Consider the following 12,911-nt stretch of genomic DNA (forward strand, 5'->3'; position numbering starts at 1 on the left):
GTTGCGGAGGAGGACAAGTCAACCCAAATTGTCCCAAGCGCAGCTGGGGTCGGCAGTAACTTATAGCCGAATTGCTTAATTCAGTTTCACCGGGGAGTGTGCACATTAACGAAACCTATGGCACATTGTGGATTATGTTACAAATCGTCGGGGCTCGTGCTGCGTGTGTGGCTGCTGTTGAAACACATCTAGACTTAGTTTTCCGTGTCTTTTTAGCTATCTGGCTAGTTATCAAACTAGCTGGCTTGCTAATAATACGGGGTTTACCTGTATTTTCCTAGTAGAAAGTGTTTCATCCCTGAAGAGTGTGGCTCCTGTATATTTCGAAGGTTTTCGGGGCGCGGACCGTACGACTGAACTCTACAAAAGGCCTGGTCGGATTAAGATGATTTGCTATTTACTGAGCTAACTAGCAGGTTAGCGACTCGAGTTAGCCAGCTACTTTCTTTATTAGCTAGCTAGCTTACGCTAGCATGTGCGCTAACTTTACATTTGGTGCATGTTGCACAAGTTCGTTACCTTTAAAAACGCCGAGAGTAGATTCATGATATGAAGTGACCAGACTACAGCGTTTAGTTAGTGTTCCGAGATTGATTCGGGGTTATTCCTCATGTGGGGAGTGGTAGGTGGCTAATAAATCTGTAAGACTTGCTGGTCGCATGCTTTAACTTTTCAAGCATAACGCTTGTCAGCCATTTTATCTAACTAGTCAAATATTTGTCATAATTAATCATTTGGTTCAGTTGTCCTGAAAGAGACACCACGTCAAGTGAAGTTAACCTTACAGTTAACGTTTGTGATTCCGAATGGTGAAGCTGTGCAGGCAATGAGCTAGCAGTCGCTAGCAAGCAAGGTGACAACGGAGAGATGTATTCCCTGTCTCAGCAGGTTACCAAGTGTAGTTAATTTTTATTAGACCACCATGTTAAGTCGTTTGTATTTGAAGTAGTGAAGAAAGGGAACGTTGTTTGTGTGCGCTGAATGGTGGACAGTCACTTCAGTTTAAAGAGATAAGGTTACAGTTTTATAGAAGAGGGAAGCTCCATACTCCGCCGCCTCTAGACTTTATCTGACATCATGGGGGTCTTGGGAGACGGAAAACAGACTTGTACATAATGTTTAGAAAATGTGTTTTGGGCGTTATATAGGCTGCATATAGTCTGACAGAATTTCTCAAGTGGTGTGCCTTTTCGAAATAGTGTATTTGTGAGTCACGACCGAGATAATTAGCTAGCCACTATTTTTTATAAAGGATAGGAAGTTTGAACGTTTGTCAGTCTGGATCAAGAAACCCTGTCTTTCGTCTCTGGTTGGAGTAACACTCCCAAGCCATCATCAATGCCTTCAGCACTGGCCGTCTTTACTTGCCGCCCGAATTCACACCCATTTCAGGAACGCCATGTCTACCTGGATGAGCCAGTCAAGATTGGGCGATCTGTGGCTCGGTGTCGCCCTGCCCAGAACAACGCAACGTTCGACTGCAAGGTGTTGTCAAGGAACCATGCTCTCGTCTGGTTTGACCACAAGACGGGGAAGGTAAGTCAGATGCTCAGCTCCATTTTTTACCGAGCAGGAACGCGGAACAGGTCGAACGAGCTCGAACTGCAAGCTACGAGTATAAAAATCTGAATGTGCACTCTCGGCTACAAGGATCAGGCAACGCTAGCTTTATTAATGCGCGCCGTGTTTACATTAACGTTTAGCTCGCGCCGTGGTTCCACTCGCATGGAATTTGAGTCATATAATGTTGCAGAGCTGCAACTTTACATTTGTGTCAGTAACTGTTTACAGCAACTTAAAGGTTGCACGTTAGTGAACGGATAATCTGCGTTTAATGTCATCCGAACCGATTTCTTTCATAGTTTGCGTTAAGACGTCATGTTCACTGTTCAGCATTCCCAACATATAGGGTTGTATCGTCACTTTCGAGATGGTTTCCTCAGAATATTGTGGAAAACGGCTTATTTCATGGCTTTCCTTTTGATTTTCATCTTGTATTAGTATTATAGCTCGTTTTTGTGGATATTAAAGGGATTAAAATGTTGTTGTAAGGGCTCATTGGTCGTCTGGACACAGCGGATAGCAGGAGGTTCGTGTTTATTCATGGGGAAAGATAATGAGCTTCTCATGGCTTTCTTAGTGGGTCCCAGCTGCCTCTTACACCCCACCCAAGTTACATAGCTGCTTACTAGATAGTTATGTGTATGTATTTCAAAATAGTGCCGATAATAGTGCAGGAAAATGTATACCGTGACATGTGCATGACCTAAGAATAGTAATCAGATTAAATGGTCAGGGTTTTCTTAATGTTTACTGGACATTGACTTGCAATAATGTTTACAATTTCTTAGCTGAGAATTTACAAATGAATTTTGGAAATGAATCCTTGTAAAATTAATACCTTTGCTTACTTTTGGTTGCTTTTAAGTATTTCTGATGGGAAGTGAAACACTTGCCACATTTATATTTTATATTGTAAATTATTTTAATAAAAAGAAATGTATAATTGCATTGGAAACTCTTGTTTTTATATAATTAATGACATAAACAACCACACAATTAGAGTAGATCTTTAAATTTGCACAGTTCAGATTAAAAAGATTTGGCTCAATGTAAGGGCACTACCCTTAGCCATGAAAATGGTAAGTACTCCAGGATGCATATGTATCAAGAATGTCTGGACCCATTTAAGAAATGCTCAGTCTTAAACCGTCTCTGAATCTCCTCAGAGACTGTAAATATGTTTAGATCGAAGATGTCTCTTTTGCAGACAAACTGGGCAAGGTTTTATAATAGCATTAACCCATAATCTTACGTTCAGGTTTCGGAAATTTCAAAGGCGATGACTTCAGGTGCATACTAAAGCTTTGATTCAGGACTGCTGATCTTAAACTGTCAAGTAATTAACATCTTGTTCTGTGAAAAGTACATTAGTGTATTTGCTTAAAGCAAAGATGCAAGTTTAAGACAAAAACAGAAGTGTAATATAGCCCGATGTATGATGGACAAGACCAGTCGTGGAGACCAGTTTATGAACTTGACTTGTTCCTGCTCTAGGCTATTTTATGTGGTTACGTTTTTGGATATTTTTGAGACACAGCCAAGTTGTGTTTTTACAAATTGAGAATATTCTTCAGGCTTTCAAAAAGACTATGTAGTCTATTAGAGACTGAAATTTGTAAACCGCCCCCCCCCATTTTGTGACCTCTGGAACTTTGACAGAATAATTGAGTGTTGGCATTTTATATTGTATAGTGCCGCAACAGTTTCTGCCTGATTTGCTACCTGTTTGGTAGATCATTTTGTTAGGCAGGTGTTATACAACATCTTTCTCCTCATGCCTGTGGCAAAAGATGTTTTGTTCAGCAGAGAAAAGAGTGAGGGAACCATATTATGCTCTCCTTAGAAGAGATTTAAATTTGCTGGTGGATAGAGTTTGTGACCTGAAAGAGGAGGTCCATCCTTCACATCCTTGTTTTAATCCAGCGGAGATATCAAGTCTGACTCACCCAAAATTGGGCCAGCCAAGTATTGGCAGTCAGTCACACCAGCGTCAGAACATGCGGACTTGTCGACCTGTCGGCTCTAAGGTCTGCCAAAGGTCTTTCCTCGGTCAGTTTAGTAATGGCAAACACAATGCTCTGCCTTATGGCTAAGAGGTGGATCTGCAGAACATCATTTTTAGTGAGAACTTCTAGAACTCTTATTAGGCTACTTAAAAGTAAAGATTCTGTTCCAGCTGTTTCGTTTTGTTTTTTTTTGTTTTTTTTTAGTTCCACGTGGGGCATATTATTTACGTCTCCTGTAAATGTTGGTTAAAGTGTGCATTAATGTAATAAAATGGTTTATTGTAACTCCCAGATGTAAGGTCTACTTGTCTGGAGCTAAAATTGCATTATGTTTGTCCCAGGAAAACTGACTTGTTACTTCGAATGCTTGTATTCACTTTTAAATATCAAATGTGAAAACAGCTTGTTCAGGTTTCCCTGCATTAAATCATTTTGATTAAAACGGTGGAAGGATTTTCTATTATGGGCACAAAAATGTGTGCTCTCAGAGCAGAGCAGTCTGTGCTCAATCTTAAATCCCATTGATCGAGTGAACCTTTAAATCTTGTGGCCTGGATTTGTTTGCCTTGTGAAGCCTGAGGCTGAATCATCAAACACCGCACCTCTTGGTTACGCCATGATGCAGCCCAGACATACCTGCTGCCTACAGGACAACTTATGGTTCATCCTAAGTGAAAACAAGTTGATTCTTCCATAGCATTGAATGATCATTTCAGAAGTCTCATTCAGTAATCAAGTAATTACTGTTATCTCTGGAGATGCTGGACACACCTGGTTTGTCTGTGAGTTAGATGTGGATATTTGACATACTCTCCTTCTCCATGGAATAGCTGTTGTCCATAAGCATTATGGAAAGTCTTACTTTAAGCTGTTCTTTTCATCATTCTGGAAAGATGGATTTTCTATGCCTCACCACATGATGTGTTGACATTGTTGTCAGAATGTACGATGAATGCAGTGCAGGCTCATGAGACCTTTACTAGGTAAGATTAATCAAATAAAGAAAACACAGTTTCCTTTCTGGTTATGTTTTGGTTATTGTAAGAAGCTTTGTCTTGTCATCATGTTTATTCACAATGACCTGAATTAGTCCTTGTGTTCTTTTGAGGAGAAGGATCTTTTCTGTATGGGCCCTCATATGAACTGTTGGATGCCATTGAAACAGTGGAAGTGAAACACAAGTAAAACATCTGCGCTAACATGTGTACTATCACAGCCTTCAGTGGAAACAGCTGATGAGTAATTAAAACCAGCTCAGAACAAAGTTCATGTCCCTTTTTGTCAACCTGCGTGAAAAATATAAATTACTATTAGTATTCACTGTTTTTGGTAACTTGCCCTCTTACACTGTGGTGTCACACGGTGTTGTATATAGTACTACTCCACTTTGTTGTCTCACATGGTGATTTGAGCACAGAACAGGTTGTCTGTGCTGAGCTGTATAGGAATGAGAGGAAAGCCAATTTTCAGCTCACCTTTGTTTTACATCTTCATACTCATATGGGAGGCAAGTACAAGCAGGCATATTATAACTCCACCCAGAGCAACCATTGTCTAAACAACTTTCAGATCTTTTTCAGATGCCCTACTGAGTCAAGTCAGTTTTGGCAGATACTTCTGCCACTGTCAAAGAGCAGCTGAGAGACATGCTCTTAGTTTTAATGAACAGAAAAGTAATACTGGCCCATTTACGATTGTTAAAGCTGATGGCTCCGTATTTTTGACCCATAACATTTTAACTGCTTAACTGGGTAACTTTAAACAGTGGTACAACCATTTGTGAATATCATATTTACACTCATGACTGGTTTAATTATGTACTGTCATACTTAATTTTGTTTCTTCTGTTTTTCCCTCTAGAACGATGCGGACTTTGCATACTGTTTTAGTTATTTTTGATTGTTTTGACAGAACCGTTGGTTTTCCAAACAACATGTGCCAGTTGTTGCTTTTTTGCTTGACTCTTCCCATTGTTTGTAATGGAATAAGTGAGAAAGAAGAGAAGGCTTGTCTGACGTTCCAATAATATCCTCAGACTTAGTAAGGAGTAAGATCGCTTGGAGGTCTCAAACAGCTACCTTTCATCTGCTGCCTCTTTTCCAGCAAAGTGAGAGTTCTGATGTCAAGGCTGAAAATAGGCGACTGGAATTTACACCCCCCTCTCTCCAGTTTGTGATTGTGTGACTTGCTAGCAGCTGACTGCAGTCAGAAAGACCCCTTCCTGCCCCCCAGTCCACATATGCACTTTTCTATTGCCCCATGAGGCACCCACACCCTCTCCAGAACTATTGGCCCAGCTGCATAAGACATAGAAGATGATGATTCTCATCGACGCCCTTAAAACTGGAGCAAACCCCATCTGGAAAAAATGCCTTTGTGAAGATTTACTCCTCACAGAAACACTTTTCCTCACTCTAGAATTTAAGTGGGAACACCAGGTGTTTATCATGCTTTTTATTTTGGGTTTTTTTTTGTTTGTTTGTTTTATAGTGTTGTTGCTGTCACCTGTTTTAGTTCTGAAATGGCTCATCATGGAAACTGTCTTTTTATTGCTTACCCTTATCACTCACCTATTTGCCCCCTTCTCTGCTAATGAATTGGTATAGTAAAGACGCCTTGGTATGCACTGCATTTTTCCCCTTAAACACACCTGTTTTCCCTTTCTGAGCTGAAAACATTTGACACTGTTCCCAGAACGTCACCCAGTGAAACCCGTGTTATGGTCTTTAAGTCTGTCCCTAGAAGTCACTTTAACAAAGTTCCCTTTTTGGTCTCTAGGCTACTGTAAACACACCCATTAGAATCCTTACATTAGGTATCTTGGTGAAATCTGCTTTCTAACTTGGGGGTATTTACAATGTGTATTACTCCTGTGTAGTACAAGCTCGACCCACTTCACCTTACTGGTTATAATAAACCTGTAGGGAGCTGAAGTATATCCCAGCAGACAGTACAACATAACCAGAATGTGTGTGTTTGAGAATAATTGTACTCCTTGAGCTTGTCTCTGTGGTGACTGAACTGTGACTTGAGCTGCTTTCATGCTCTTATTTTGTGTTCTTTTGTTTTTCTTAGATGTATTTTACGTGTCTGATTCGTGCGAAGTAAGACTCTTTGTATAAATAGAGCTGTCTGTGCCAAGTTAGACTGTGGAAGGTTTACATCAGGTGGGTTTATGCTTTTCTCATAAATTGCATAGCCAAATTGCCTTTTTAGATGTTCTTTGAGCAGTTGTACTTTGAAAAGCTCAAGGACCTTCAGTGGCTGATGATTTACAATTTGAGTGTAGCAAATGTTTGGCCTTGGCGACTTGGTTGTCATAAAAGAAAGAAAAAAACATTTTCTCTATTTGGGACTGATGAACACTTTGCTTAAGGGTCCACACGCATTGTCTAGTTTCACCACCCAGTACTGAAACAGTGTTGACTCCTCGACCAGCAGCAGTAGATATTCGTCTCTTGTGGTTTTACATTTGCGCATTTCATAATCCAAATAAGGAAATACGTTGAGATATTCTGGTTGTGTAACCTGTAACTGCAGCATACATGTTGAGAGACCATTACATACAAGGCCACAAGTTTTTATAAGATAGACTTCATCTACAGACTCTGTTCAGTCAAGTCAGGGCCAGATGAAGGAAATTGTTTTCTGTTCTTACACAGTATGTTGGCCTCACTGTGATTGACAGGGGTCTTTTGTCAAGTTGGTAGAGAAGAGCTTCATTTTAGCTCGAGGGCTTGTTAAATTCAGATACACATCACACAGAAAAAGAGCTCTATGCAATTTGACACAAGCTAAAGAGGCTTGATTCAACACCAACAATAATCAGACCTTTGATTAATTTCCCTTGTTGTAGTCTTTGACTGCGGCTGAAATGCTGCAGCTTTGTTGATCCCTGCATGGCTGACTGTGTCTGTGGGAGCAGGAGAAGGGGGCTCCTCACGTGAGGCGCATTCTGAAGAAGTTTCCGGTGCTGGAAACACCCACAGGCCTCTGAGACCTTGGACCAGATCCAGAGGGTGAGTCAGAGTGCCATGTGTGTGGAGCCTCTCAGCCCTGGAACTGGGGATGATGCAAAGTTCAAAGCAAACATGAGATAGTGGGCTTGAGTTACAGGTCAGTGAGGTTTTGTTTTGTTTTGTTTTGTTTTGTTTTTTTTAAAGCCCAGCGAGAATGGCAAGTGGCATCTCAGAGAATGTCATTCTGAGGTTTTGATAGGTACTCTCACAGCTCTGGTTGATTATGTTTTCTGTACTTGAAGCCAAAGCAATGAGGCGATTAGGAAGCTGATCAGGTGGCACACTTTTTTTTTTTAAGTGTGTATGTGTGTTAATGAATGCTACCTGTAATTGGATAGACTACTGTTGACTTCCAAATGTTAAAGGTTTGCGAACATGCAGCTAAAGTCATGGGTGGGAGGATTAAGGTTGTCGGTTGTCGTCTGACTCACTGATTAATGCCTGGTATTAGTCAGCGTCTTATCAATCAGTCTTTTTTAGTATAGTGTGGCTTTGTCTCACAAGCAGCATGTCTTGACTGGAGTTCCACATAAAGATCGTTTGCTAAGGCTATAAAAGTATCAAAAGAGGACCAGTCCATCTCGGCTAAGGCTGACCTAAGCTGAACATGGGTTATGATGTGGAAGTAAAAATTCAGCGTTTCTTAAGGGAGCCTAATGGATTCAGCTATCTCATAGTTGGCGTTAGCAAAAGCCTCTTCTCATGGAATAAATACTGTGGTTTTGGCATTCATAGAAGTGAGTTTGACGAACTCTGTATTACACAGTTGTGATAAAATCTGTTTTGAATACAGTGATGCGTCTGTCTGTGTTTGTAATGCCACACAGTGGAAGAGAATAGTACGCTTGTCATAGCTAGTTTTGTGGAGAAGCCGAATTCACAAACACAGTAAAGTGTCTAATGAAAGATTTAAACAAACAGTGACATGGACTGTTTGACAAACAGTGTTCTGTTTGTAAATCGGTCTGTGTTGTGAGGATATGGATTAGACTTTGGTCATAGTGTATTTCATCTTTCTTCTCATGAGCAGGGGTGAAACATTGTGTTGTCTCTGCATCCAGAGATACACAGAGATCCTCACAGTCAGCCTAGTCCATGGGGTTGAAAACCGTTGATGGGGAAGCAGAGCATACCTGGACCAAACATGATAATGTTGGCGTAAAAGCGGTTACTGTTTTGTTTGAATCACGTAGTGTTTAATCTTGATACAAAGTTCTGTCTGTGCTGGGTGGCTGTTGGTATGCACTGTCTGTCCTTGACCAGTCATGACCTGAGGGTTTTCAGGTTAACTGCTGGAATCTCTGAGAAATTTCCAGAACTTCTGAACCCCTAAATTGCTTATAAGAGGATACCTCTTGCATTGTAGCAGTTTACTGAGCTTAGACTATTTTGCCTCATGAAAAGCCAAACAACGTGTGCAGTACTTTCTGTGCTGCTAATGTTGTTAAATTTAATTTGCAACTCAAGGTCATTAATTCAAACTTATTGAAAAGCTGAATCGTTTTGTTGTAGAGTTAATGACACTTACCGTAGAGAGGATTTGAATAGTGTTTGCGGTGAAAATGAATGTAAGACTCCATCTAATTTGATCACGGAGTCAAGCTGCTCTCAGGTTAGGGGAGTCATGTTTTAGTGGAGATATGGCATGATGTCTGAGAGATGAGCACTGTGGAATATATTATCTTTTTGCAGGGCTCCCAGTAAACCCATGTAATAGAAATGATAAGCATGTGAGGAGAATGAATAGGGAATGCTTGACTTGTGACAAACATGTATTTTCCATGGCTAACCATTTGGACAACTGATATTATATAATAGATAGGCCCAGCTCATTGCCTTGATTGGTCAGAGCTGGCCATGTTACTGAGCAAAACAGCCAGGCTGGAACAGCACGACCGGAACATTCAAACCAAATTACATTTTGTATTAATCCCCATGTTTTTCGTTTTTGTTGGGGTTTTTTTTTGTTGTTGTTCTCTGCACAGAAATGGTTTCATTAAATTCCCAGGCTTAGTAAGGCTAAAGGTTTGCTGAAGAGAACAATAACCTAGTAGATGACCAAAAAAGATCCAACATCAGGGAGAGCAGTAGAGTTGCATTGCAAGGACTGCTTTTTCAGTGGGACTTTGCCCATTAAGCCGTTATCACAGACCGTGCATTGATGTAATGACAAATCAGATCCATCAGCAGGTTGTTGCTCTGAGCAGCATATGGTTGCCTGTCACATCATAGTGTTAGTGTACAGGAATCCTGGTTAACCACTTCACTGGATATGATCACTAATACTAATCTCATTAAAGCTTCAGTTGTGTCTCATTGAAGTGCTATGTTAGGTCTGCTTGGTAAGTACCAAAGTGAGTTTGCGAATCTGTTCTGTAATCACTGTAATACATAAGATTCTGCTTTCGTGTGGTCGTCAGCACTTTGTGATACCGACATAGCTGTTGCAGCCCATGGTGCCAGTAATCTCAATAACACACACTCGTTTTCCTTTAAGTGCAGACTTGATTTGTCCTGTGGGCACGACAGTATGGCAACTACATGCTCTATATACTGATCCATAAATGGAATGACTTGTGAATGAGTCAATGAAATACTCTCTCCTATCCTCAACTCAATTTCTCTTAGTTTCTTATTTTGCATCAAGATGTGTAGAGAGCGTGGTCACACACAGCAGTCCAGCTGAGCAGTTTGATGTGTAAGAAGAAAAGAAATGAACAGATTTTTTTTTGTTCGGTAGAACCTAATCCGTACTATGGTGTCTTCAGAGATCTCACTGGAATAACATGGAAAACATCTGGACTCGGCAAATGAATAGAATACGTATAAATATAAACCAAGTCAAAGCAGAAACGTCTTACAATCACCATTTGAAGACAGAAGCAGCACTTATTCAGCCTGAGCCTTTTCCTTTAATTATGACCTTGTGATGTGCTAATGACACTGGTCCTCTCCTCTCATCCGTACTTGAGTGGGCTAGTGTTGACAGTATGCATTAGGTGTTGAATATAGATGTGCTATAAAGACATTGAAAGCATATGTTATTTGACCCTAAAATGCACCTCAGAGTCACACCCTGCACCATGGCACAATAGGAGTCTTAGTTCAAATAGTGATATTTTCATCGCCCAAACAGGAGCTGAGGCGGTGAAGTTTTTAGCACCTGTTTGAATGTGCTAATTGAGCGACGTGGAGCTTTGAGACCCCTGACAGACTGGGAATGGCTCATTGTGGGTCTGCTGGAATTGTAAGGCTATCTGTGAGGAGGAAGTGTGGGCACAAAGGCTTTTGACATAGAAATGGGCAAACCGAGACATTCTGCCCACTGCTCCCACGAAGCAGTCGCTGTTTCATCGCTCACAATCTCAGAGATGCACATGTTTTTCTTCTGGTGGCATCAGAGCATGCAGCATGAATGTGCAGGCCACTGATAAAGCACAGAATCAAGGAAACACAGTGACTGTTACAACCCCGATACAATTATTACATTTATGAACAACTTCAATGGCTTCAGTTGCAGACAAAATGTAATAGTTGTTTTAGAGCACACATACAGGGTATTTACATAAAGGTCTGGTTGAAATGAATAGTCAGTGTGTCTCTACAGCCAAAGTGTTTGCTGTAGTGGCTTCTTGACTAGTTACTCACTTAGTGTTTTCTTAGACCATCATTTGGGAGGATGCAGTATTGCACAGAACATGCGTAGCTCAGTGTTGGTACACAGTGAACTCGTCTGCAGCAGTATGCATGACACTCTGACTACTGCAGTGAGTCTCTGCAGATGTTTGTGCAATCCAGGACTTTGCCCTGTAACCATGGGGACTGGAGAGACAAGACCGTTTTCCCAGAGATGCTCACGCTGTATTGATATTCTGCTTTTGAATCAGAGCAATGTCATTTGAGTCTAGCAGCACGTTGCTGGAGATGAATGAGAGCTGGTCTGTTGTGCCTGTGAATAAGGCTGTGATTGCAGACACACACGCACACACACGCACGCACACACCACACACACACACAGGGTTTGGGAGCAGGTCTATGACAGACATTTGATGGATTGCAATGCTTATATCAGAATGGGGCCTGAGGAAGTCACACACTGGATAGAGGATCCTGCTGAAGCCACGCCAATCTGTATGTTTCCTGAAAAACGGACATGACGCCTGGGTTGTTTTTGTAAGCAGAAGAGGAAAAACCCTCGGGCTGTGGAGACTGTGTGACTTAGTGCAGACGGTTACCATCAGAGCTCTCTCGTGTTTGATTTGAGGGCTTACACATGTTGTCGTCATTTACGTTACTATATTTTCTCTGAGCTTATTTTTTGCATGGGAGCTGGATAACACCTTTTAAAGCTGCAGATCTTTGATAGGCTATAGCCTCCTTTTACTGCTGTTGCCAACCATCAGCACAGTTTAACAGTGAATTATTTCATTTTTAAAAGTGTTAAGATAATAAGTCTTAGCGTATTCACACCTTTTGATGCCCTATTCGTTGAATAGTTTAATAAAAGAATTTTTTTTTTCCTTTACATTCATGGTCAGCATTTATATTGTATGTGTTGCGTATTGTTACCCGTTGTGAAGTGACGCACACAATCTCCAAACCTACGGGGAAGTGACTTTTTGAACTTTGTTAGACGCATGTTTTCACTGCTTTATTCACTGTGTATTTTGTACATGCGCAGCAGTTTTTGATTTGAAGCACTGTTCCTTCCCCCCCTTTTACTAACCTCTCTTTCCTCTCTTCAGTTCTATCTTCAGGACACCAAGAGCAGCAATGGGACTTTTATCAACAGCCAGCGCCTGAGCAGGGGGTCTGAGGAGAGCCCTCCATGTGAGGTGCTCTCTGGAGACATCATCCAGTTTGGCGTGGATGTGACTGAAAACACCCGTAAAGGTACACAGCCTGTCCAGCAGCAACAGCATGCTTGGCTGTTCTTCTTGATTTGTTTTAATGCTTGTCTTTTTCAGTGTTTCACTTTTTAAACTGTGACTAGAATTTTCTGTCTGAGTTCTGATCTCTCTAGTAAGTAATGTTGCCTAATGCTCATGCATGTGGAATCTTCTGAATGAATACTTAGAGAAAATACCAGTGGCGTAGTGAGTGCCCTGCTGAAGTATGTAGATAACAATTTACTCCGACAATGCAAGGCACTGGCTTTTTTTCACCCATGATGGAGTTGTCCCTCTCTCCTAAAGATAAAGTACATGTGACAGGATTGTTTAATGTGATTCTCTGACTGTGTTAGCAAGCCATGATGTAAGATCCTTGGCAGAGTGCTGGTTTTGAAACCCAAGAGCGGTTCTTGATTGCTGCCTAGAAGGTG

The 12,911-nt window shown here is 41.1% G+C and overlaps 1 protein-coding gene across 6 annotated transcripts in view; it reads left to right on the top strand.

Moving 5' to 3' along the window:
• Positions 1-12,911, top strand: part of slmapa (sarcolemma associated protein a) — a 43,413-nt gene continuing 30,502 nt past the window's right edge. For all 6 annotated transcript variants that reach the window (XM_030777240.1, XM_030777241.1, XM_030777244.1 and 3 more), the window contains exons 1-2: positions 1-1,536; positions 12,334-12,481. In XM_030777240.1, coding sequence (XP_030633100.1) covers positions 1,339-1,536; positions 12,334-12,481 — 346 coding nt within the window. In that variant the 5' untranslated portion in view covers positions 1-1,338. The remainder of the gene's footprint in view (positions 1,537-12,333; positions 12,482-12,911) is intronic.

This window comes from Chanos chanos, chromosome 6 (genome assembly GCF_902362185.1).
Source record: "Chanos chanos chromosome 6, fChaCha1.1, whole genome shotgun sequence".
In the NCBI taxonomy this organism is placed as follows: Eukaryota; Metazoa; Chordata; class Actinopteri; order Gonorynchiformes; family Chanidae; genus Chanos; species Chanos chanos.